The sequence below is a fragment of the Asterias rubens genome, chromosome 6 (genome assembly GCF_902459465.1).
Source record: "Asterias rubens chromosome 6, eAstRub1.3, whole genome shotgun sequence".
In the NCBI taxonomy this organism is placed as follows: domain Eukaryota; kingdom Metazoa; phylum Echinodermata; class Asteroidea; order Forcipulatida; family Asteriidae; genus Asterias; species Asterias rubens.
Genome location: NC_047067.1, coordinates 19,648,689 through 19,674,984, shown reverse-complemented (window position 1 = coordinate 19,674,984; position 26,296 = coordinate 19,648,689). Strand labels below are relative to the sequence as shown.

The 26,296-nt window shown below is 39.3% G+C and overlaps 1 protein-coding gene across 2 annotated transcripts in view; it reads right to left on the bottom strand.

Moving 5' to 3' along the window:
• Positions 1-1,980: 1,980 nt before the first annotated feature.
• Positions 1,981-26,296, bottom strand: part of LOC117291445 (probable helicase senataxin) — a 28,845-nt gene continuing 4,529 nt past the window's right edge. Inside the window, exons 6-27 of one of the 2 annotated variants that reach the window (XM_033773132.1) lie at positions 25,680-25,866; positions 24,140-25,392; positions 23,036-23,080; positions 20,430-22,139; positions 18,080-19,555; positions 16,963-17,087; positions 16,340-16,445; positions 15,046-15,174; positions 14,087-14,226; positions 12,958-13,107; positions 12,383-12,538; positions 12,137-12,269; positions 11,129-11,230; positions 10,448-10,569; positions 9,811-10,065; positions 8,796-8,903; positions 8,333-8,508; positions 7,689-7,778; positions 6,289-6,492; positions 5,051-5,161; positions 4,671-4,758; positions 1,981-3,254 (exon numbers count right to left, since the gene is read on the bottom strand). In XM_033773132.1, the coding sequence (XP_033629023.1) occupies positions 2,196-3,254; positions 4,671-4,758; positions 5,051-5,161; positions 6,289-6,492; positions 7,689-7,778; positions 8,333-8,508; positions 8,796-8,903; positions 9,811-10,065; positions 10,448-10,569; positions 11,129-11,230; positions 12,137-12,269; positions 12,383-12,538; positions 12,958-13,107; positions 14,087-14,226; positions 15,046-15,174; positions 16,340-16,445; positions 16,963-17,087; positions 18,080-19,555; positions 20,430-22,139; positions 23,036-23,080; positions 24,140-25,392; positions 25,680-25,866 (7,925 nt within the window). In that variant the 3' untranslated portion in view covers positions 1,981-2,195. The remainder of the gene's footprint in view (positions 3,255-4,670; positions 4,759-5,050; positions 5,162-6,288; positions 6,493-7,688; positions 7,779-8,332; positions 8,509-8,795; positions 8,904-9,810; positions 10,066-10,447; positions 10,570-11,128; positions 11,231-12,136; positions 12,270-12,382; positions 12,539-12,957; positions 13,108-14,086; positions 14,227-15,045; positions 15,175-16,339; positions 16,446-16,962; positions 17,088-18,079; positions 19,556-20,429; positions 22,140-23,035; positions 23,081-24,139; positions 25,393-25,679; positions 25,867-26,296) is intronic. The other variant, XM_033773133.1, reaches the window with a different exon arrangement.

The following is a 26,296-nucleotide window of genomic DNA, read 5'->3' as shown; positions in this document are numbered from 1 at the left end:
ATGGTGAAAGACTTCCCTTGAAATATTATTCCATGAAATGCTTTACTTTTTGAGAAAACATTATCAATTCTCGACAACGAGAATTACTCGTTTATAGTAAACACATGTCATGACACGGCGAAACGTGCGGAAACAAGGGTGGGTTTTCCCGTTATTTTCTCCTGACTCCGATGACCGATTGAACCCAAATATTCACAGGTTTGTTGTTTTATATGCAAGTTGTGATACACAAAGTGTGGGCCTTTGGAAAATACCCATTACTGAAAGGGTCCAAGGGCTTTAATGGCTTGAGTTTGTCCATGTACAAATTACAGTCTTTGAGCCAAACCCTTTTGATTTACTTTGTATATATGCTGACCATTTATTAATTGGAATTTAATTGATATGTCACAAAGGATCTTAAAATCATACAAGGAAGAAGGAACAAATCCAAATCTTTTAAGATTAAGATCTATCCATTTACATATTAAGTACATTTTAGAATAGCATGTTTTTTTTATATAAAAGCTAAGCAAGATAAACATAAACATGGACAAAATAAAATAAAGCATTCCTGTAACAATAGCCTATTGTTTAATTAAAACAGATGAAGATTTTCTGACTTTAAATCATCATTGATTGTTTGTTTAACTCAATGGAAGAACATAAACATTATGTTAGAGTATGTACAAATATTTACATTGTTTTACATAGTTTTAAATCCTTTTTTTACAACTTGGAAGAATGAAATAAAATGTTCCATTCAGTACAAATGTATCAAGCTAATATAAACCACTTAATCTACCAAAGCTATGATTTAGCGTTCTATAAGATTTATACAAACAAATATCTAAATCATAAACAAAATATCAGAGTTTGAATTTTTTCTTCCATAATGGCAGCTCTTATTTATATTTGTACAAACAAATACAAACAAACGTGTGCATATGTTGTATGGAACACTAGCATGATGAAATTGGCTCTTGCCTATTATTTGCATAAATGCATGCAGTTCCACAAATAAGTACCCATTCAGTAAAATAAAATTATGTTTGGTAATTGAAATAAATTTTTCTGTTATAAATTAAATTTAAATCATGCATTAGGTAATTGTTCATTGTTTAACCCAAACCTTCCCCCCCATGAACTCATCAACAAGACATTATTAATTGAGACAAATTTGAACACAATGTCACATTTCTCAACTGATTTTTAAATTAAAAGTCTGATCCTTAACTATTGAAATGTTGCAAAAAATTAAAAACCCACTTTCTTTGGAAACGAACTGTATTTGGTAACAAATGTGTACAAGTACACCATCCCTCCTCATGCCCAAGGGCTGAAACAATAAAAAGTAACTTTATTGTGTCCCCTAATGCACATCTATACAGGAAAAGTATTTCAATTCTTCACCAACAGATGGCAGCACAACAGACTACCAGCCCAAGAAATTTTGGGCATAGCATCTATTATGGGTTAAGTTTAACCCGAGAATTTTTCGGGATTAACAGCCTCAAATTTAAAGTTGTTGTGGTGTGTCACGGCCTAACGGTTAAGAACACCGGATACAATCTCTGGTGTTTCTGATCGAGTGTGGGTTTGAATGCCAGTTGTGACACATGTGTCCTTTAAGCGAGACACTTAACCATGATACTTTGTCTTTCAGATGGGACGAAAGCCGTTGGTCTCGTATGTTGTGTAATGCATATAACAGAACCCAGTGCACTTATCAAAAAGAGATAATTTTTTACACGACCGGAACCAAAATGAGAACACTACAGTTTCACATTTGAGTTGCTTTTTTGAACTAGCACTCGGAGAAGATTTATATTTTTTATAAGGGGCAATACTTCAATAACTAACGGAATGGACCGATCCGGCCTATCAATCAAACTGTGCGCGTTCACCCATTTGACCAATCAATTAAAGCAATGATTGTGGTTGGGAAAAACTCGGTCATGCGTGCGCGTATATTTGGCACGCGCGGCAGAATCGTGCAGAATGTCATTGGGAGTGTTCGTACACGTGTCTTGCTCACGTGTGCGGTGGGCGGAGCTTAGTGGAAAGCCGGAACCATTGATTGAAAATTTCAGTTTAAATTAAAACCACAGTAAGGGGCTGTTATTCAGAAACACAAGACGATCGGAAAGTTTATGGGCCCAATGCTAAAGTCGCTGGCCTCGGGCCTGCGTTCCGGTGTTAATTTTGAGCCCTGCTCAGTCAAATGGTGCGTTATGTTCCCTAACGGAATAACGAATGCGCACTGGCTCATTAGTACCAGATTCATTTATTTTAGCATCGTGAATGCGTCGTCTTCGGACCTGTCTCGGGTCCTGTTGTAAACCGTGCAGAGGTCTGGTTGTCTTTGTATTTGCATGATTTCGTGTAATCTTCTCAACGGTTTGTTGTAAATTCGGTGCAGCACCATGCTGACCTGATCCACTCGTACTAGGCTGATGGACCTCACTGCTCAAACTCGCACTTTGTTCCACTATTTTTGGATGAGGATCAACAGAAGTCGGGTTTTGAGTCTTGCCAGGACTTGGAGAGGACTTGTTGGGCGAGGGCTGAGCTTGTGCTACCGCCGGCTGTACTCTGGTCCGTTTCGCCTCATGAGACACCCGGACCACAGGTTTACTTTGTTGGTTTCCCTTTTCCTTCTTCCAAGATCTCTTACATCCCAAGCTGTTGTACGTAGCAGTCTTCTGCGATTTCAACTTCTGAAATACCTTCTGAGTGTACAGGCTGCGCTTTGGCGGGGATTTGACGGCAGCACTGCTCGGCTGCATTGGCTTTGGTATTAAGCTCAACTGCATCTCCTTCTCACTCATACCTTGACTACTGCTCTCCTTGAAGCGGACACGCTTCTTCTTGAATGGACTTGGCTTAGAAGCCGGGGAAGCAATGTTAGATTTGGTTCCTCTGGTATGCCCTCTGTCACCAGAGGTTGATGGAGAGACCCCAGCCGTCAGTCTAGGATCAACCAGCATCTGTGGACTACAGCCCTGTTTACTCCCAACAATTCTTGGGTCTACCGCCTTATGTGGACCACTCTTCGACCCCGCTGAGACAGCCGATGGGTCTGCTTTCTGGCTGGTCTGTGCTTGGAGGGTTACACTGGGTGCCGTCTGTGTGGTGTTCCCTGTGTTTGATCCCAACTCTTGTACGTTCTTGCTGCAGCGCTGGGCTGCGTCTTTGAACTGGTTCAGGGGAACATCAATTAGAAGTTGTCTCTGATGAGCATCCTCAGCCAGTGCATTCCAGTCACTGTTCGTCTGTAAACAAAAAGAAAGAACAACTGTCTTTATGCTCGCTGTGCAGGAGGTGTAAATTAATAACAACAGTCTATTCACTTAATTTATTTTTGTTCAATTTAAAAACAAAAACCATGGTTGGTAGTATCACAAAGTAATATTTAAAAAAACATGCTTACAAAATCAAACACTACGAATTATAGAGACAATCAACCCCCCCTACTCCAGTTAGTTGGACATAAGAAACAGCCTAATAATACTATTATATATTATGTCATATTTATTGCCCATACCAACAGTGGACGAGCCGCCAATTACAGGAAAGGATAATACACAAAAATATTCATATAGCCTACGTAATAAGTATGTACATAGTAAACAATAAAATGGAAACATCTTTGGAAAGAAAATTGAAGCAAACATTACAAATGAAATAAATTACAATTGGGAAAAGAATCAAATAAGCACGTATGACTGTAAAAAATATTCGACAAATAAAGATAATAAATTTAAATCAAATTAAAAAAACAATATTTCAAATAAAATATTTAAACAAAACTGAAGGTAAAAATAAAAAAGGAAATGAAACAAAACAAACTGATTACCAATAAATCAAATTAAAAGTTGTTGTAAAAAACTTCAAATAAGATTTAACAACAATTACATACTTATGTACATAACAAACCAATGAAAAAAAAGGACATAAAATACACATTAGTTACTCGTAGAGGATATGGCATGCAAATCCTGACCATGAAAGGAATAAGGAGAAGGGGCTCCGAGCACATCACAAGAACCAGGGACACTATTATATGTGGAGGAAATCCTTGTCAAAAAGCTACGCTGATAAATAATATAGGAAAGTACAGCACAGAGCAGGAACAATGGTTTAAGTAACAAAATTGATAGAATAGCATTAAGAAATATTGAATAACGATTGTGTGGGTTTTCCCCCTTTAGGTTTTCCTTCCACATCTAAAACTGAGCATTTCTGATATTTTTCACACGACTCGGGAAAGTACAGATCGCAGATCGGTGTATGGGTAAAAACCAAAATTAATATTCTTTATCCCCTACGCAAATTTAACATCTATTATCGTTGCGGAACCCGCTGCCAATACATAGGATTCGAACTGCCTTTAGCTACCGGGCAACCATGGTAGTCTAGTTGGTAAGACACTGCTCTAGAATTGCAAGGGTAGTGGGTTCAAATCCACCCCGAGTAATATGCCCGTTAAATTTGTTCACAGGACTCGGGAAAGTACCAAGTATACAGTGCCAACACCCATCGGTGTATGGGTAAAAACCAAAATTAATATGAGCATTTCTTCTTGCTTCCTATTCATCCTATTATTGGCACTATTTATATTGTGTAATCTAATAAATAAATAAGTACCACAAACATCCAAATTTACCGCTTAATTTGAATTGACTCACCTGTAACGTTGGCAGATGACCGATGATGAAAAGAGAGTACCGGGCTCTTGTTATAGCCACATTCAACACCCTCTTGTCACCAACCATGCTAAAGAAACAACAATGCAAGAGATAAGAGAAAGAGTACGCTAGGAATATTAATAGGGGTAAATTATAGAACTTACAACAATGAAAACTTATAAAGCGCACAAATCCAGCAAAATGCTCATGGCGCTATTCAAACAATATGTACAATAACCAAAATTGAAACGTAAGCCTAAGCTATGAAGAAATCCAGAACATGTGGTAGAGAAATGTAACCGCAAACCTTACTTACTTCACATTAGTTCTAGTGTTAAAAAAATCCCCCAAAACAGCAAAGCCTTCTTTTTGTTTCTTACCCAAGGCTTGATTGATCTGGTGATCTATTTGCTCGTACACAACTCAAAATGATAACGTCCTTCTCTCTCCCTTGAAATAAATCCAGTGCAGATATTTCAATGACTGGAAGTCTGGAAAAACAAAAGAAACGAATAAATCAAACTCTTACTTTCTGTTGTGTCTAACTTGTTTAAAGGTAAGTACATGTATACTGACCCTTTTTTCTTTTTGCACTTGAATGGTTGTATAAAAGGCAGTGCACACTGTTGGTAATTACTCAAAATATTATTAGCATAAAACCATACTTGATTACGAGTAATGGGGAGAGGTTGAAGGTGTAAACCATTGTGAGAAACGGCTCCCTCTGAAGTGACAAAGTTTATGAGAAAGAAGTAATTTTCCACAAATTTGATTTTGAGACCTCAGATTTAGAATTTGAGGTCTCAAAATCAAGCATCTGAAAGAACATAACTTCGTGTGACATGGGTGTTTTTTTCTCGCAACTTTGAAGATCGATTGAGCTAAAATTTTCACAGCTTTGTTATTTTATGCATATGTTGAGATACAACAACTGTGAAGAGAAGTCTTTGACGATAACCAGTAGTGTCCACTGACCTTAAACCTGTATGAATGTAGATACAATAAAACTAACTTGTAAAAATTTCATTTCAAAAAGTGGTAGCGTTTCGCCGATTAAAATTATGCTACAAATGAAAATGATCTGTTGGCAGCTGATTTGAGAGTCAGGATGAACTTTGTGTTCAACAAGCCGAGTAGAGTCTGAAGATGAGGGGAGACCAGTCTGTGCTGGAGTGTAACATGACAATGTAGTATGTAAAGTATGATGGGTGGAAGTGTCGTGACCGGGCGGTTAAGAGTACCAAATTCAAATTTTTTTTCTTCTGCTCAGCAGAGTGTGGGTTCGAATCCCCAGCCGTGACACTTGTGTCCTTAAGCAAGACACTTAACTATAATTGCTTCTCTCCACCCAGGGGTAAGTGTGTACCTGTGAGGGCAGAAGTGGTTCTTGTGATTGATTTAGCCGGCATATAATTGTCGCACAGGCTGTATACTCCCCAGGGAGCTGAGATAGTTTAAGGAACGATTTAAGGCCCAATGACAAGGGGTAATAATGTCGGAAGAGACACCACTCTGGTGTGAAAAGCGCTATATAAGAACTGGTTATTATTATTATTATAATCTGGAATTGACAGTCCATACAAAAAAATTTAGATGGCGAGCACAGGATGATCCTTACACAAATTCCGGCACAAACGATCTCTTGATATTTTCTTGAGTCTTCATGATGCGGGAATGAAGAAGTTGAGCCTGCTCCTTGTATGGAGTGGTTACTCCAACGCTCATTAATTCTTTCAACATGGTCTGGTTCCTCGCCTTCTCTGCACATATCATGTAGTATACAGCTAGAACCATGTCAGCCTCTTTTAAATTGGTGAAGTTCCTGTGAATATTGATTAATCAATCATTCAATCAATCAATCAGTTTATTTCCACAGTATCAAAATCACAATCAAAATAAAATCAAAGGCAATGTCAATACAAAGTTAAGAGATAAATAGTTGTGTGATAAAATTAACTAATAGAAGAATGGTTCCAAAATGTTTCATCAATAAGGGAAGAATAAAAAGAAAGGGTCAACAATAATATTAAGGAATCTATCTATTGGAAAATGAGTGCATAATTTTGTATTTTTTTTTTATCTGGGTGTCCCTTTTTAATATTAAAATGTATTCTATTACGCTACAGGAAAAAAATATCATAGTTCTTAACAATACAGGTAAAAACTTACAAATTTACGATAGTTTTTTTGGTAAACAGTACTAATAATCAATTACATGGAATCAATATGAATTATTCAATCAATAAATACAAAGGTAATAATTGTAGTTGTTGGCACACTACAAATGACACTAAAAAATAGTGTAAATGCAATGTAGTATAATAAATTATTCAATCAACAAATAAGGAACAATTGTAGTAAATATAGTCTTGGCACATTTAAAATCAATAACATGAAAAGAAGAATACAACTGAAATTGAATAGTTTAAATTATTCAATCATAAAGTCAAGAGTGTGGGCACACTAGGATTGATTACCATAATGTAAATGAAATGGAATAGAATCAATTATAAAAAATCACAAAATGAATTATAATGGCAGTAAATTTAGTATTTAATACAACAAATGTAAAAACATTAGAAGAATAATGCAAATGGAATAATGAAAGAAAAAAAATATCATTCCAATCATTAAATACAAATAAAAGGATTTAAATCTGATGGCACTCTAAGAATCAACAACATTAAAAGAATAATATAAATTGAAATAAATAAATTAACAAATCAATCAATCAATCAAAAATGGAAGACCATTTCAACCCGGGGCAAAATAAGGATGCGCCGAGATACAACCTTTTTCTCAAAATTTGACATTTTTGCATGGAGCATATGCAACAAATTCCCAGGGATAATTTTTGTACCAGAAACAACATTTTTGCAGGGATCATTTTTGTGCCAGACAATACTTTTTTGCAAGGAGCAATTTTATGCTAGAAACACCTTTTTGCTCGGAGCTTTTTTGTTCTAGATAAGGCATTTGTGCATGTAATGACTTGCTTTATTTCTAATGTCAACATACCTGGAAGGCGTCTGAACTTCTTGACCTTGAATCACATTGAAGAAAAGGTACGGATTGAGAAAAAATGCTTCCTTCATTTGAGCTATTTTCCTGATAAAGAAAAAAGTAAAACCACTGGTCACCATGGTCCAGGACTTCCACAAGGTTGTGAGGTCATATCTTACCAAGCTAACAGGTGATTTCAAAATGACTTAATAATCATGACTTGTTGGCATAAATGAATAATTTAGCCACCTGGCTAGTTACTTGATAAGTTCAAGACTCTGGACACTAGTGGTAATTGTCAAAAACCAGTCTCCTTACTTGGTGTATCTCAATATATGTATAAACAAACAAACCGGTGAACATTTGAGCTCAATGGGTGGTCATCGAAGTTGCAAGATAATAATGAAAGAAAAAATACCCTTGACACACGAAGTTGTGTGCTTTCAGATGCTTGATTTCGAGACCTCAAAATCTAATTCTGAGGTCTCAAAATCTAAGTTCGTGGAAAATTACCCTCTTCAAAAAAACTACGTTACTTCAGAGGGAGCTGTTTCTCACAATGTTTTATATTATCAAGAAAGGTTTTATGCAAATAACTATAAGTAATTTTGAGTAATTACCAATAGTGTCCACTGCCTTTAAGGGCAAACACGACTCACCTATCGTTAACCATGCGGCCTCGGTAGAAGTGCTTGGAGGGGAATTGTGAAATCTCTGGATGCATTCTTAGCTGGATCTGAAGATAATGGACCGGAGAGGGAGTTCCTTTCACCCGCCCGGAAAGATTACAAAGACGCTCAAATAACGACTGATGAAGTCCATAATGCCTTGCTATCTGCATCACAAGACAATCAAAATCATCATTAAAGTTAAAAAATAGTTTGCAATATGATCATTATAAAGGGAATAAAAGAGTGGTGACAAGTTCTTAATAATGGGGCTGTTTAAAACTGGCAGCGTCTTAGCTGGGTGATAAAAGTTTGCAAATTTTAGAAAAAATTGTGTACAAATTATTTTTTTTGCGGGTTAGGTTTATGTGTATACACGCTGCGTTTCGTTGTTCAGGTAGAGTACAAAATGGCCGCTGACTCAACGTGCTTATTGAATTATACGAAGTATTACCCTTGAAGTAATAGATGGTGGTTGTGACTGAGTATCCCCAACCAACACAACCTTCATTGAGCAATTCTGCAGAGAGATAATGGAGTCAAGCTCTGAACACTGATTGGCCTGTAGAATAAAAATAAACAAGTAAAAAGAATCAGCTGTTGCAAACTTCTCACCAACAAAAAGGACCTATCATATAAATGCAAAAAATAGTATACAAATATTGAGTGGCTCAGAGTGGAATGGGAGGAATATTATCGCAAGGTAAAATTTTGACTGTTGAATGGGAAATGCTATTCCCCATGGGGAATAGGTCTTTTTGATCGCCAGTGCGGATGGGAGTAATAGTGAATGTAACGTGAAGTAAGTTTCACCAATCAAATGACAAGGATCTGTACGTCAGTCATATAATTAATAATAGTAACAATATCAATAACTGGATTTATATATAGATAGAAATTTGCATCAGGAATAAAAAAAATACAAATTTTGGTTTTACCCATATACACAGATGTGTGTTAGCACTGTATATGCAGCCAACTATGCAGCACTATTCATTTTTGATTTTATACTGGATTTATATAGCGCCAAACTACAAAAGGCAGCAAGGAGAAAAGAAAGACCAAAGTGATGGTGACAACCAGTTACAGATTGGAGAACAGGCGAGTCTTGAGACCCTTTTTAATCAACAGAAAAGTAGCAGCCTGACATTTCGACCCTACAAGAGTCTTTCTCGAAATAAATAAATATAAAGTGAAAATCACAGAGCAATGTTTTTAGGAGAGTTGCATGAAACGCTAAACAAAAATGTGTCTCTCTGCGACAAAAACCTCAGCACCTCGGTAAGTAATATTTTAAGGGAAGCTTTCTACTATCATTATCTTAGAACAGTGTAAGCATAATGTAAATCTGTGAATGTTTGTGTTCTGTGTCGTACAAAAGTACCCAAACCCTTTAAACAATCCAAAAGAGAAGCAGACAAAGAAGCCAGTCAAATCCGCACAGAGAATACCCTACCCCTAACTCTTACCTCGTCCATGATAACACAAGAAAACTTCATCATCTTTGATTTGCTGTCAGTGTTACAACTTCTCTGTAGTACATTACTACCGCAGCCGTTCACCGTGCAGCACACAATGTCAGCCTGGTTCATGAAGTACTCTTCGTAGTGTCTGTGTGGTTTCTTGTCAAGTTCGGCTTGTCGACGTTGTAGATCTTTGATTTCAGAGTTGACGATTTTGAGTTGTTTGATCAGATTCGTTTGCTCGGTCTTAACTCTGAAGAACTGCAGACGGAAAATTTACCAAGGACATCATAATTATAGTATAGGGTGTCATAGCCGAGTTGTTTGGAGCAATGAATTCAAGTTATAGTGGTTTGGTCATCGGGGTACAGGTTCTATTATAGTATAGGGTGTCATAGCCGAGTTGTTTGGAGCAACGAAGTCAAGTTATAGTGGTTTGGCCTCGGGGTACAGGTACAAGTCTCGGTCATGACACTTGTGTCCTTTGGCAAGATGCTAACTATAATTGCTTCTCTCCACCCAGGGGTATTAATGGGTAACTGTGAGGGTACAGGATGATATTGTGTATAAAAAAAACATTCAGAGCACTAACAAACTCATAGCTCTGAGTCGACAATAAATGATTGTTGCTAAATGATCGTACCTCTCTGTCTTCTCCTCTCATCTTATGCAGACCACTATTTTTCCCCAACTCAAGGATTTGATTCTGTGATAATTCTGCCACCTTCCTCTTTTTGGTCTGTTTGAAATAAAGGTCTGATGTTTCTGCAAAAGCAAATCAAGCAAAATAGAATGGGATTGTTCATACAAGGCCTACTGTTGTATTGAGTCTTTGCATTCAGAATGTATATGGACTCTCTAGTTGTTCTTAACCCTCCTACTGTCTGACCATTCAGTATCATCTGCAGGGTTTTGAATGGTACATGCATTATGCCAGCCAGCAATATGATATCATGTTATGAATGTAACTGCACAGTACACAGTCAACCCTCCTACTGTAAGACCATCCACTGTGGTTTTGGCAAGTAATTAGCGGTGTTGATCCATTTTCCTTCTATCTTTTCTCTATGACATCATCCACAATGATTTTCAAACATAGATAAACTACGACAAGCCTACACTATGATACGATGTGATGATTGCATACTACACAGTATACAGTCAAGAGTGAATAAGGGGATCATAAACAGAAAGCCTAGTTTCTCTCTCAAGCATCCTTATAACATTGTTTGTACTATTTTTATGAAGTATGTAATTAAATGTAAGCTTGAATGAATGAATAGGAGGCAATCCCTAGACTCAATGAGATGGGCAGATTACTTACCTTTAGCTCTTTGCGATCGTACGAGGCTCTCTAATCCAAAGTTTCTGATTGAGTGATGGATATCATGTGACCTACCCACTCTCACAACAGTAGGGGGCGTGTCTAATTGGAAAACATAAGGAGGAAAGACAGAATAGGTAACGTCTTTTAATATCAACAATATTTTAACAGCCAACAAAGGATGATCTCGAATATATATATATTACAGATATTATAGATATTCTAATAGCTGGAGTCCATAGGAAACATACAAAAAATATAACGAGTCTCTTACCTCATGTTAAAACATGGTAAAAATGGTTTTTCTACAGAACGCTTCTAGCCAAATTTTTGAAAAACATGGGGTCTAACAAACCTGCACGCCCTCAGTTTGCCAAAGCTGGAGAACTGTGTTCACACCCAATTAGGGGAATACCGCACTGGCATCAAGAGGTCATTATAACAGATAAGCCCTTTTTGACTCTCGGATGAAAAAGCTAAATGCAAATTTTGAGAGTAAAATGGTTATTAACCGGTATCTACGATGTCTATTTTGCCATAAAAAGGTAATAGTTGAAATATGGAGATCATCCTTTATTGGCTCTTTAAGTTGGGGAGGTAGTGCACTCTGCTCTAAAAGACAGGATGATACCCATGCCTACATCCTAACAGAGACTATGAAGGGGGTAACCCTGTTTCAGCCCCTGGAGAAGGTGGCAACGTGTCCCTGGTGAAAGTTAACTGTAGCCCTCACCTTAAAGTGGCCTTGTGATGTAAGGCAATCTCTCATAGCAAAAAAACATATTTACTTGTAAAAAAAAAATAAAAAATTGCTACACAGTTATAGAATGGACTTCCTCTTCGAACATTAAACAAAGATGACAGATAAATCTAACTATTAATAAGCTATAATTAAACTATCTGGATGATATACTAGCTAAATCCAGCTATCCAACACTCCTCCAAAAGAGGTTTTACACATGGATATACCTGCAAGTTTACTATTTAGTTAATTCTTATCATACTTACCTTTATTGATTAAACAACCAAGGTGCCTGACCAATATATCAATGGCAGTATTAGAGGGAGCACAGAGTAGAATAGGAGGAGCTTTTGGTGGTCTGTTTCCTGGCTGGCGATTGCCTGATTGAGAATGACGGCTCTGCAGTTATCAAAGAAAGCAAATAGTCAATAAAAACGCATAGCATAATAACAATCAAGAACACCAATGATGTTAATTTCCAGTGACTAAAACAGCACAAACTTTGAACTCACTCTGAGTAGTTTCATGACAAGCTCTATGACTGCACATGTCTTGCCTGTCCCTGGCGGCCCTTGGATCAGGCAGATTCTTGGTAGTGTATCAGGTTGGTTTATGGCTTGGAATGCAGCGGACACCGCTTTCAACTGGCTTTTATTCAATCGCTTTTGCTGCGGAACGAGAAGGAAGACAAGTCAATAAAAATTCAGTGTGTATGTTTATATGCTCATTTTTGGTACCTTATAGAGGCTAAGAAAAGAAGAAAAAAAAGAAGGAAAATATTGCACTCCAAGCGGGAATTCTTAAGACTGGGATGCTCCTCAAGGAATTTTGTCTACAAAGTATGATTCTCCACAAGGATGCATTTTTGAGAATTATGGTACTTTGCTTTGTAGATTTGTTCTTTGAAAACTCGTCTTGCCATTTAATCTACTGCAGCGAAGCAGCTTTTGGATTTCAGGGGACAACAAATTAATGTTGACTTCTTTTTTACCCTCCCTACACTGAACAGCCCTGTTATTGAAAGCGGGCTGTGCAACAAGCGACTCATAGATGTACTCATCCAGATGAATCAATAAATAAGACGTACCGACTCCAGATCTGGGATTGGAAGAGCAGGCCCAGGGCAGAAGACATCCATCCGTCTGAATCGCAGGATATCCTTCGCTATCATACCAAGATTGGGCAGCGAGGTCAGAGCTTTGAATTGACGGAGGTATGGTAAGAGGGATTGGATCACCTAAAGGGATACAACAATTTCAAACGATCAGATCAACGATGATCGATCAATTGCTCAATCGATCAATTAATAATAATAATAATAATAATAATAACAAATTCTTATATAGCGCATTTCACAATAAACCGTATCAATGCGCTTTACATTAGTCCCCTGGTCATTGGGCCAATAAACATCCCTTTAATCTTTCTCAGCTCCCATTAGGGAGTATACAGCCCCGAGCTGCCGTGGCGCTCCGAAAGCTTGTCATTCACAATATCAACCTCTACCCTCGCAGGTACCCATTTATACCCCTGGGTGAAGAGAAGCAATTATAGTAAAGTATCTTGCTCAAGGACACAAGTGTCACGACCGGGATTCGAACCCACACTCCGGTGAATTAGCACCAGAACTTGAATTCGATGCTCTTAACCACTCGGCCGTGACACTCTAATCAACCAATCAGCCAATCAATAAATAAATCAATCAATCAATGGGTAGTGAGGTCAAAGCTTTGAATTGACGGAGGTATGGTAAAAGGGCGGTTGTTGCCTTGATGTTTGATGATGATGATGACGCAGGAGGGAGGCCGGACCTTTATTTAAAAGAGCATTCACAAAAATACACAATGTTCGGCAGAAAACAAATGATGGTGTCTAAAATAGAAAATAATCTCACGTACTCCACCGCTGTAGCCCACAATACACAATGCACAGTCACTTGTTATCAAGGGCAAAAGGTCAGCACAACACAAGGTTTGACACATACAAGTTTACAATGATTTAATTAGCCCTAAAAATGACAATACTTCTCCGATATAATGAGGAATAAAACACAAAACATTACTCACAGAAACCCCTATATCCCTCTCTAGGGAGTAGTTATTGGAGCATGGTCAGATCTATGCTCCCTAAAAAATAGAGAGAAAAACTAGCAATATGCTCTCTCTTGCTCAAAACTAAAATGAAACAGACAGTGAGCCCAAGGGTTTCAATCCTACCTCTAGGTCAACGTTGTGCTTAACCGTTGATAGAAGAGCACTGTACGTATCCTCATTCCTGGCCAAGACCAAGACAGTGATATTCCAAGACTTTAACTCCGCTTGGCGACTGGAATTAGCGGATAGCTTTGACGGTGAGTCTACAATACACAAGAGAAATAATTTCCATCTTTGTACATGGCTTTCAGTCAAATCTTCAAGAGTTATTCATAATCACACTTATCTTGTAATAACCCAACCCTCCCACCAAACAACACCACGGACCCCCACCCCCCACATAAAAAAACACTGCAAAACCTGACACCTACTAAGAAACGAACGCCAAGATAAAGATTTGACCGCGACCTGCACACAATTTTGTTTGACAAGTTTTTTTATGAGAGTTCGTCTAACATCTCAAAGCAACAGACGGCCACTTCAAGGTGAGGACTACACTGAACTGTTACCATGGACATTGCCACTTGCATGTACTCCTTAAGACTTGTCACACAGGGCAACTTTTGCAGGTAACTTGGAGGCAACCAACTGCAGTGCATGCTACAGGACCACTTTGGTAGCACATGAGTAATTTTGCAAACAAAGTCTTACGATTCCCAAGGAATGTATGTGGACATGGAAATGTTAATGAGGTGTCTTTTTTGAGATTGCCTGGAACTGGTTGCCTGTAAATTGCCTCCTGTGACTTGGCCCTTAGGCTGAAACAGGGTTATCCTCTTCACAGAGGTTATCCTCTATCCTCTTCACTTCTTCTGTAAGCATGTCCATGTAGAAATGGGTAGAGCAAAATGCACTACCTTCCAATTTATTTGTGAAGCAATTATGGTCAAGTGCCCTGCTCAAGGGTACAAGTGTCTTGACTGGGACTCGAACCCACACTCTGTTGCTGACACACCAAAGCCTGGGTCTGGTGACCTAGACTGCTTGGCCACAACACACGCCCATGGTGGATAGTAACTTACTGGGAAAGAGTTGCACGATGTTGGTGACAACGGCTAGCAACGGCCGCCAACGGAAAGCCATAGAATCACTTGGCGATATCCATAAAAGATCAGTGCAAGTCACAGGGCACGACCCTACTGGTATTGTCACTGTAAACAAAATGAGAGAGAGATCTTTAGGTCAAATCCAATATTTATCTTATTTGCTCTAACTACCAACAAAATATGAGATAATAATTAATAATTTTTATTAATTTTTTTTTTGGGGGGGCTTATCATCCTTACTCGCAGCTAAGAGCTGAATTGCGAAGGACGCGGCTACAACGTGTTCGAGACGCAAGGGCGCCTCTGGCTGCCAGCCACATCAGCCCATTATGACCACGGAGCACAGCCAAGATCGAAAAGTGTTTGATTTTTCCCGAGGGAGGAAAAAAGAATGGTCTGGAAACCCTCATGGCACAGCAGAGAACCAACGCACAACTCAACTCACATATGGCCCCGACCGGGAATCGAACCGGGGTCACCTTGGTGAGAGACGAGCACTTTATGCCCAAGCCAACCAGGCCACGGTGTACTCAAGGTGTACACCGTGCTCGGTGTACCTTAATATAAGCCATGTAATAATAATAATTATAAGAGCAAGTTCTTTTATAGCGCATTTTACAATAACATATTGTAGTAGCCCCGAGTTTCATTGTTATTAAAATCAGCGAGCTGTACTGTGGTGTTTCCATTTGGAAGTAGCATACAGCTAAGAGGCAAACAAGTGACATGGTTTTACTACTATAAAGACACACCCTTCGAAATATTAATGCACTTGACATTAGCCGATAACATTACTTTTGTAATCTTTCTTAGTCCTGAGCTGCCGTGGGGCTACAGAGGCTTTTTCAAACACAATATCAATCTCTACCATCGCAGGTACACATTTATTCCCCCAGAGAGAAGCAATAAATGTGAAGTGTCTTGCTCAAAGACACAAATATCATGACCAGGGTTCGAACCCACACTCGATGACTTAATCACTAGAACTTGAATCCAATGCTCTAAACAACTCGGCCCTGACGCCCCATTTGCGAGTTTGATTTATTTAATGTCTGGTTCAATGACTTGCTTAGCCACAAGTAGAAAGCCTAGTTTCACTCTTAAAAACCCCGATAGGAGAAACCACACTGGTGGCACGTTTACCATGTTAATATCTGTATTATTATTTCTCTGGGCAAGACTTGAGAAAATCTTGAGAAGATCACCATGATAATGCGCTAGAAAATTTGAGATTGGTTGGGACAGAACAGGCCTGGACTGAAGTACTTACCTCGGAATGTACAACTCAACAGGGTACCAGTTTGTCTTGACTCTTTATGTTTGACTCCTACAAATAAGGCACGAACCACTGAGGAAGAATTTACCTTGTTCTGTATCTGTATTAAACAAACAAAACCCCAAAACAAAACAAACATAAATGTTCATAAATAATCAGGATGGACTTCCTGCGCCTATTCGCCAGGCTAGTTCTTCACAATGTTTTAAAGGCACTGGACACAATTGGTAATTACTCAAAATAATTGTTAGCATAAAAAGTGACTTGGTATGGAGCAATGGAGAGATATATAGGATTTGAGGCATTGCATGGTGAGGTATCAATGTATATTTGGTTTGCGGTAACACCATGTGTGTATCTACTTGCGTGGTAGAGTTTGTTCTTTAGAGAACTGTCTTGCTTTATTCTACTACCGCGGAGCAGATGTTCGGGGGTTCGGGAGACTTCTCAGTTCTGAAAAGAACTGTCCTGCTTTTTAACTATTACCAGGGAGAGCTGTTGGTAGTTTAATACATTGTGAGAAACGGCTCCCTCTGAAGTAGCATAGGTTATTTCTCAATCAAATATTTAAAGACTAATAAAAACAATGCTTTATTAATGGAAGGACTACAACGTACCCGAGCCCATACTTCATGTAGGAGTAAAGGAATAAATACTTTACAGTATTCCTCGACTGAGTCAAAAGAAAACTCAACAGCCTTCATAATCTTGTAGGGACACTCTGCAAGAATCTGAGGATCAGCTAAATCAAAGAAGAAAAAAATCTCAAATTATGCACAGATTGTACCAAAATTCATCGGGCCAGTGCGCAATTGCTGGATCCTGATTGTGAGACACCGGAAAATTCTTTTACTTAAACTTACTTTAAAACACAAAATGCTTCGTGCAGGCTTCTTTCGCTAATTTTATGTACCATACACAGGGATCTTTTTCATTTGATTTTTGGAACTCAAGTCACATGTCCTTTAAAGCCATTGGAAACTTTCTGAACAGAACAAAAATTAAAAGTTCACAGATTTACAAACAACTTACAGGGTTTATAGAAGGTAATGGTAAAAGACTTCTCTTGAAATATTATTCCATGAAATGCTTTACTTTTTGAACATTAAAACAATAATCAATTCTCGACATCGAGAATTACGGATTTATTGTAAACACATGTCATGACACGCTGAAACGTGCGGAAACAAGGGTGGGTTTTCTCAATATTTTCTCCCAACTCCGATGACCAATTGAGCCTAAATTTTCACAGGTTTGTTATTTTATATATATATAAGTTGTGATACACGAAGTGTGGGCCTTGGACAATACTGTTTACCGAAAGTGTCCAATGGCTTTAATGCACAATTCAATGTGGTCATTTAAGATTTAGCTAGGAATGGCAATGTTTTTGCTCGTCTTTTCTGGGGGTTCAGGGCTGGATCAAGCATTGGTGTATACGGGACACAAGATCTTGACCTGTGGTCTTGAAAAAAATGCCAGATTTGTTGCCTCAGACAACCTGATAGCTGCAGAAAAGCAAACTCACTTGAATCATTCAATAATTCGCTGCAGACTCACTCGACAGTGATTTTTATTCGGTTTGGGCTATCTTTGATTTTGATTTGATCTGTGTTGGAGACATCCAAGCACTTTGCAAACTCAAAAAGGCGCTTTATAATGCAAGAATATTATTTTTTATTATTTTTTATTTATTATTTGTTTGTTACGTGAACGCTATTAATCACTACTTACGTCGTTGTCGATAATGACCAGAATCAAGCCAGTGTCTGTCCCACCCAATCACCCAACAGTAGAACTCGTCTTCTGTCACTTTCCTGCGCAACACCAACCCAGCTTTAGCGCTCACTTCACTCGCCTGGAGAGGGCAGGCTTGACTTGCCAACATTCCTCCATGGTACGGTTTGCTTTGTTGAAGCGGTTGACCTGTGTTTGGATGTTGACGGTTTTCTTTCCCCTGTTTTGCATGCGCTTCTATAGCTGGAGGAGGTAGGGGTCCACCAGGTTTGCTTGTTTGATCAGGTTGTCTTGAGGTTTGAGGTTGATTGTCAGTGACTGTTTTCTCACAGGTTGAGCTCTGCATGTGGTGAAGTGCTTGAGTCGTCGTTATAATGTCCTTGTGGTTTACACTGGCTATGTTAGATGACAAAGTAGCAGCCGTGCGCATGGTTTGTGGATCGGAGGTGAAGAACCGGAAGGCTGGACCAGAGATTGGCGACAGACTCTCGCCAGAAGGAGAAGGCTGTCTTGCATCGATACATGATGGTTCAGTCGCTCCTGGTAAGTTTGACACATACTTCCCCGCAGCGGATTCCACATCAGGTGGGATGGATGACTTATTGTTATAGACTGACTGCGCATAAGTAGGTAACTGATCAATTATGCTACTGTTGGATGGTAGCAAATCCAAACTGGTATTAGTTTGTCCAACTCTTGAGGGATCTGAAGCATGTCTTGTTCTGGATGGACCGGCTCCTAAATCAGGTCTTACTTTTGACACTCCAACTTCCTGATCACCTGAAAAATGTCTCGTCTTTGCTGTTCCCTCTCTCTGTCCAGTGTTATCTTTCTTAATTTCTTGAGTTAAGATGCTCATCCTGGACTTGAACCTACTGGGGACAGTCTGCATGGCAGCTCTTGGCTTATCGTCCTGCTGGTTGCTGAGTTTGCGTCTCTTGTAGGTCTGACTATTGTCCAGGACGAACGTGTCAGTAACAATAGGCTGTTTAGTACTGTCAATTGTCTTCATCGGTTCAGCATCAGTAGGTGTGGATTCTGGAGGCAGTTGCCTGGATGACTTCCAACACCCTTGGGCTCTGGGTGCAGCTACTGTTTGTCTAGAGGTTGATGGTTCATCTACACCAGTTCGACTAATTCCTAACGTCCCCTTGTGAGGGGTTGCATGCTTCAAAGCATGTTGAGCATGCCTTCGCTTGTCTTTGGTTATTTTCTTTTTATTCCGTTTGATCATTTTCTTAATCTTGCCCGTTGCCTCTGCCTCAAGGCTCTTCCAAGTCAAACCTGCCGTCTCCTTTCCTTGTCCAGATCTTCCTGACGTTGGAACTGGCTGCTGATCGCCGATGAAATCATCATGGTCGCCTTCACGATCTATAAAGAAGGCATCTGGGAAGTGTCTCTTTTTTCCATAAAATGCTTTGGCGGTCAGTTTGTCATTTTGCTCCGTCGAAGGAAATTCTTCTTGACTCTCAGCTGAACAAGGAAATAAAAAAAAAAAAATAGCAAGAAAATATTTGAGATATCAAGTTGTTATTGTGAGCACGAAGACAGCAAACAGTGCAATGAAAGCTAGCAGCAGTGTTGAAAGTCAATGCTGACAAACAGGCCGGAAATTGAAATTTATTTTGAAGTGTTTGGATACTTTCAGTACAACACAGAACACAGATTTACATTCAACTTTAAACGATTAAAGGTTTCAAGATAATGAAAGTGGAAAGCTTCCCTAAAAATACAATTTGCTGAGGTGCTGCAGGTTTTTGAGAAATGAGTAATACAAGTTTTGGAGAGAAAAAATAACAAGAGTGAAAATCACAGAGCACTGTTTCCAGGTGAGACGCTTAAATCTGTTGTACATGCTAAAATAATTTTCTCTTCACTCACTGAGACAATTGTTTTTGTAAAATTGTTTTACTCATTTCTCAAAAACTATTGCACCTCAGTAAAAAGTAATATTTTAAGAGAAGCTTTCTACCATCATTATCTACAAATCGTGAAAGTGTTATGTAAATCTGTGGACATGTGTGTTTTGTGTCGTACAAAAAGTACCCAAACCCCTTAAAGGGTCTATGTAACTTTTGTAGGACAAAAAACACAATGTCCACAGATTTACACTAAACGTACACAGTCTGAAGATAATGATAGTAGAAAGCTTCCCTGAAAATACTACGTGCCGAGGTGATGTAGTTTTGGGAAATCGAGTAAAACAATGTCATGAAAATAATTTTCCTGTAAGTTTAATGTGAATCTATGGACATTTTAAAAAGGTACCCAAAGCCTTTAAAGCTCAATTAGGGACTAAAATCAAATAAGTGCTATTGAAGTAGCTAAAGCGTGAATATGCACTTACAACTTATGGTATGCACTTCTTCCACCAGCAAGACATCATCACCACTATCTTCATCACCATCTTCAGCTTCATCATCGATATCCTCTTCATCCCCTTCTCTAGCTTCATCAACGACATCTTCTTCCGCACTCTTCTCATCATCCCCATCGTTGCTAGCGTCTTCATCCCCATCCCCATCTTCATCCTGGTACCACATTAAGTCATGATCGTTGTCGTTCTGAAGAAGAGCAAAGTCCAGGGATCCTTCCGACTGACTCTCCAGTAGTATCCCCCCGTTACTCCTCGGGTCAGGTTCCTCACTGTCTTCTTTTTCTTTCTTCACCGCCTCCAGATCTATGTTCAGCTCAGGTTCTGGGGCGTCCAGGTCGATGTCCGAGTCACTCGATATTTCAATGCAAGGTGTGAGCTGACTGAATCTGTCTTCGTCAAAGAGTTGGCTGCAATTGTAGCTCTCCAAGTCAATAACCACATCGTCTTCCGGATGCTCTTCTGTGAAGCTCAACACTGAGCTATCCTCATATGAGCTGGAGAAGGAGGACTTTCTCTTTAAGTTGATAAATCCGGGGATTGGTTTGATGTCTTCGTCAGCTGAATCTGAAATCAATGTGAGCTCCTCAATTTGATCACCTGGAGATTTATGGTTGCTGCTGCTAGCTTGAGACATTGTTGATTTGTCTCTAAGTTGATTGTCTTGAGAAACATGGTTGTTGCAAACGACTTGGGATGTTGTTGGTTTATCTTCATTGAAGGATTCCGTTGAGTAAGGAGGGGGGACATCTTTCGGTGGGTAACTCTGCGTCAGCAAGCTCTCACTGCACTCAGAATCATCACTATCTAAGTTGGTCGAAACCTTGTCTTCGTTATCGTCAGCGATTAGATTTGATACTTCCTCTGGCAATTGCGTCTCCTCATCGCTAGCAGAGTCTTCCGGAGCAACCTCAGCAATCTTTGTGATTTCATCTGAGCGGATCATGGGAATCCTTCTACCCTCGGTGTGGTCTTTATGAAGGCTCAGGCTACTCTCTGAGAGTTCCATTTCTTCATCACTGTCATCTCTCGCCACAAGTTCTTGATCCTGATCGTCGATTGTTTCTTTTTTCATATCCTCCTCCACTTTATGAGATTGCTTTACTTCTTGGATATCTGGATTGACAACTCGACTCTCATCCCAATCTCTCGTCTGAAACTCTTGATCCTGATGGTCGCATGTCTCTTTTATCGCATCCTCCTCCTTCTTCAAAAGTTGCTTCATCTCATGCATATCTGGCTTGGAAATTTGAGTCATATCCTCATCTTGAGGGGAATTTGCGACGACGTGTCGCCTCTCGTTTCTTTTCTTGCAACTGAGTCTATTTTTAGGATATTTGCGTGAGCTGTCCCGAGACATTGGCGATGGACTTCCTGACAAACTTGAAGTTGAGGAAGACAAAAACGGCTGGCGAGGGGTCGACGGGTAACGTGTGGACTGGTGCGAACATGACGGTATGGATATCTCTGCATCCTGTTCTTCTTTACACTTGATTTGCTGTCTGTGTCCGTTCAAGAAAACGTTGCGTTCAAAACTCTCGCATAAATCAGAAGACAAATCTTCAGCCGTTTCCATGTTGCTTGATGATGACCAATCGGGTCTTGTCGAGTTTGGTTCTATCTTCTCGATGACCAGGGGATTGATTGAAGTGACTCTCACCTGCCTTATCGACCGGTGTAATTCTGTTTAAATAGTAAAAACATCTGTCCTTTAAAGGGAAGGTAAACGTTTGGTAATCACACTTCAAATTAATGGCAATAAAATAATAATAATAATAATAATAATAATAATAATAATAATAATAATAATAATAATAATAATAATAATAATAATAATAATAATAATAATAATAATAATGGGCATTTATAATGCACCGGTGTCCATCTAAAGATACTCATGGCGCAGCGACACATTAAAAGAAAGGCAAGTTATGCAGTCCTCATTAGGTGAGTCTTGAGGGAAGTTTTTAACAAAGGTATTGATAGAGAAAGTCTGATATGATCCGACAAGTCATTCCATAATGAAGAGGCATGAGAAGTGAATGACCTTTCACCCCATGATGTTTTGGAGAAGTAAATGACCTTTCACCCCATGATGTTTTGGCATGGGGTGTAAAAGCTAATGACCTTTCACCCCATGATGTTTTGGCCAGGGGTGTAAAAGCTAATGACCTTTCACCCCATGATGTTTTGGCCAGGGGTGTAAAAGCTTTTGGTTAGAAGCCTACCGCAGCTTTCAATAGTATAAACAATTTTGTGAACAATTTCTATTCGAAGTAATGTGGTTATAAATGTAAAAAGGTATCAATTTTTGTGTCCTCAAATTTTAATCTAAATAATCAATACTTTCAGTACCATCTCTTACATTGTAGATTGTGTATTCCTATTAGGGATTATTCTTCCTGCGTGGACAAATTCGCTCTGGATTTCCAGTGAAATCTCAAAAAAAAATCCAAAAACCAAAGATATACTTTGCCTTTTATATTGACACAGATTAGTTCTTTAAGGCTGCAAGTTCATATTCATTCTTTACTTTCGAAAATATATTTATGTTAATCTATGCTTTGAGTAATATTTACCTTCAAGTTGAGGAACTCTTTCCAGTATTACACATGGAGAACCTCCTGTTGAAAAGTGATAAAATAACGTTAATAATATAACAACAATAATTATAGTAATAATAATGGCTTCTTATAGCACCCATATCCGTCACTCAGTGATGATCCGTCACTTAGTGACGCTCAAGGAGTTTTGACATCCAGTATTTCTAGCAAGGTATGTGGGACGACATTTGAATTATGAGACCTACTCCTATACCATAGCACCATGTAATGGTTACAAAGTGCTGTGGCGCAATTTGCTGCCAATAACCAGGAACACAGGTGGGGAGCCCCTTCTTTTTTCGATACAAGTGCACTGGGTTATTTATTGTGCGTTGCACAACCAACATGACCAAAGGCAAAGCATCATGGTTTAAGTGTCTTGCTGAAGGACACAGGTGTCATGACTGGGACTCGAACTCACATTATGCTGATCAGAAACACCGGATCTTGAGTAAGACACCACCAAAGAAAATAATTTCTAATGAAATGATGACTTTTTCCAACTTGTTTCTACATGTGGTCTGGAAGTGCCATCCAACTTTATTTCATTCCCTAAACCAAAGACACAATTGTCATGAGTGTGATTTATACCCAAATCCTGATGACTAAGCCACCAGGGGTGGATTTCACAAAGAGTTAGGACTAGTCTTAACTCGAGTTAGGACCAGTTACTCGTCCTAACTTAGTACTAACAATGCAATTTGTATATCTCCTAGGACTAGTCCTAAGTTAGGACTAGTCCTAACTCTTTGTGAAATCGACCCCTGGGCCCAACTTCATAGAGCTGCTTAAATTGCAGAATGTAGTGCTAAATCAAAAAGTAAGCAAAAGTAAGCAGGTTACCAGTCACATTGCACATGTGATATGGTATTTTGGCTGGTAGCTTTTTCCTGGTAAGCACATTTTTTGTGCTTAACTACTTCTTGTGCTTAATAAACTTGAGCAATAAACTGCTCGGCCATGAGACGTCATGACTCTACAACTAAATGTACATTAATTTTTCAGAAAAAACGAGAAAAAAAACCAGATGAGATGGATGGGAGGTTTTGTGGGTGGCTGGGAGAAGTAATTTCTGCTTACCTTCTTTTTTTATTTGTTGTTCTTCTTTCTGGATCTTAACTTGGAAGCTTTGAGCTGCGAAAACATCTTCAAGGGAGCTGCTGGAATCGCCTGTTGCTCTAACATCGGAAATCAAAGCCACATCATCGCCAGAGCTAAGCAGCGAGTTGTACGTTGCCGAACATCCTTTATCAGCCTTCGATGTGGAAGTACTCGGTATAATCTCATACTTCACTTTGAATTCCCTTTCTTTACGATCGGATTCCTGATCAGAGGATTCCTGATCGGACGATATTTGGAAGATTTCATTCTCCTCTGGAAACGGTTCCAATTCTAGACTACTCTGAGACCCGATCAGTTCATCCTTGGTGGGTTTCAGATCCTTTGCAAATTCACCTGCGAGGTTTCGACAAGGAGTTCTAGAGGGCGCTACTGGACTTTGCGCAGACTCTGGACTTTCCGATGATGACGGGGAAGAACTGCTGAAATGTTTTGTATTTACTGATAGTTGTTTTGGTCTCTGGGGATTAATGTCTCTGACCGGAGTACTCATGGGTTGTTTGGACAAGTCAAGCAGTCTTCGACTTGTTTCGTCTAAACTTTGAGGTGTTCTCTTGCTGGTCAGAGGCTTCCCCCAAAGTGTCTCTTCAACAAACTTAACACAATCGTTGAACTCTTCCCCATTGAGGTTGACCTCCCATAGCTTCTTCGGGTCCCCATTCTGAGCAGCTGATGATCCCGGCTTAGCAGCAGACAGTCTCGAGGGCAGGCTTAGCATCTTAATGTACCTGAATGACTGGCCTCTATTATGCTTCTTTGAGCTACGGAATACATCCATAAGAAGCTGTCGAGACTCGTTCGATAGCGCTACGAGTGTAGATAAGTCAGAGCTAGAACATACCGGTGGATGTTGCTTCAAGAAGGTCAGCAAGGCCTTAAGCCATTGTGGAGTCTTGTTCTTGCAGACCAGCGTACGAAGTAGGGAATTCTTCTGAAGACACTCAAGGACCCTGACAAGAGCTAGCATGTGTTTTTCATTCAAAGCACCTGGCGGATTGTGACATCTGGCTTCAGCGTCACTGTCGCTTTGTTGTTCTGAGAACATACACAGGAATGTGACGACTGCACAGAAGATGTGGGATACCGAACCACCGAAATCCACTAGTGACTTGATGTATGGTATGATCCACTGGATGGGCTCCGATGGGTCAACTTGTAACGAGGACTGAGTAACTGTAGTAGGATCTCTCCTCAACCGAGCGGAGTTGCAGCCGCTGTAAATAATTACAATTTTGGGTTAACTCGACCTTCGGATTAATGTGCATGCTCTCTACTCACTGAGCTGCCCAGTCAGCCACATATATGCGCATTACAAGTAGACTTGGGCTGCCCAGGTGTTAGTCTACTTGTCATGCATATTTACCATGTGTGTGAATACTCGCGCGCACTTGGTAGATAGCAAAGATAGCAACTGGCACGTGAATGGACCAGTGAGAATTTGACTCTCGGTCATGAATATGTTTGAGGATTATAGCCATTCTTATCATGGTCTACAACTTACCTATTGAGAGGAGCCAACAAGAACACTGGGTGCATCTTAATATTATTGAAGAAACCTTCAATCTTGGCCTTGGAGATGTCCTGCCACACAGTGCTACCCAGTTTGTCCATCAGATGCGTAAGGCACTGTAACTGCCACCAGAATGGAGAGTCTGTGCTGGAATCTTCATCTGAATCAAAACCAAGGCCTGAGACTCTTAATCTAATGACACTTGTGCATTTGAGCAAGGCACTTAAAGACAGTGGACACTATTGGTAATTGTCAAAGACTAGTGTTCACAGTTGGTGTATCTCAACATATGCATAAAATAACTAACCTGTGAAAAGTTGAGCTCAATCAGTCATCGAAGTTGCGAGATAATAATGAAAGAAAAAAACACCCTTGTCACACGAAGTTGTGTGCAGTTAGATGATTGATTTCGAGACCTCAAGTTCTAAATCTGAGGTCTCGAAATCAAATTCGTGGAAAATGACTTCTTTCTCAAAAACTATACCACTTCAGAGGGAGCCGTTTCTCACAATGTTTAATACCATCAATCTCTCCCCATTACTCGTCACCAAGAAAGGTTTTATGCTAAAAATTATTTTGAGTAATTACCAATAGTGTCCACTGCCTTT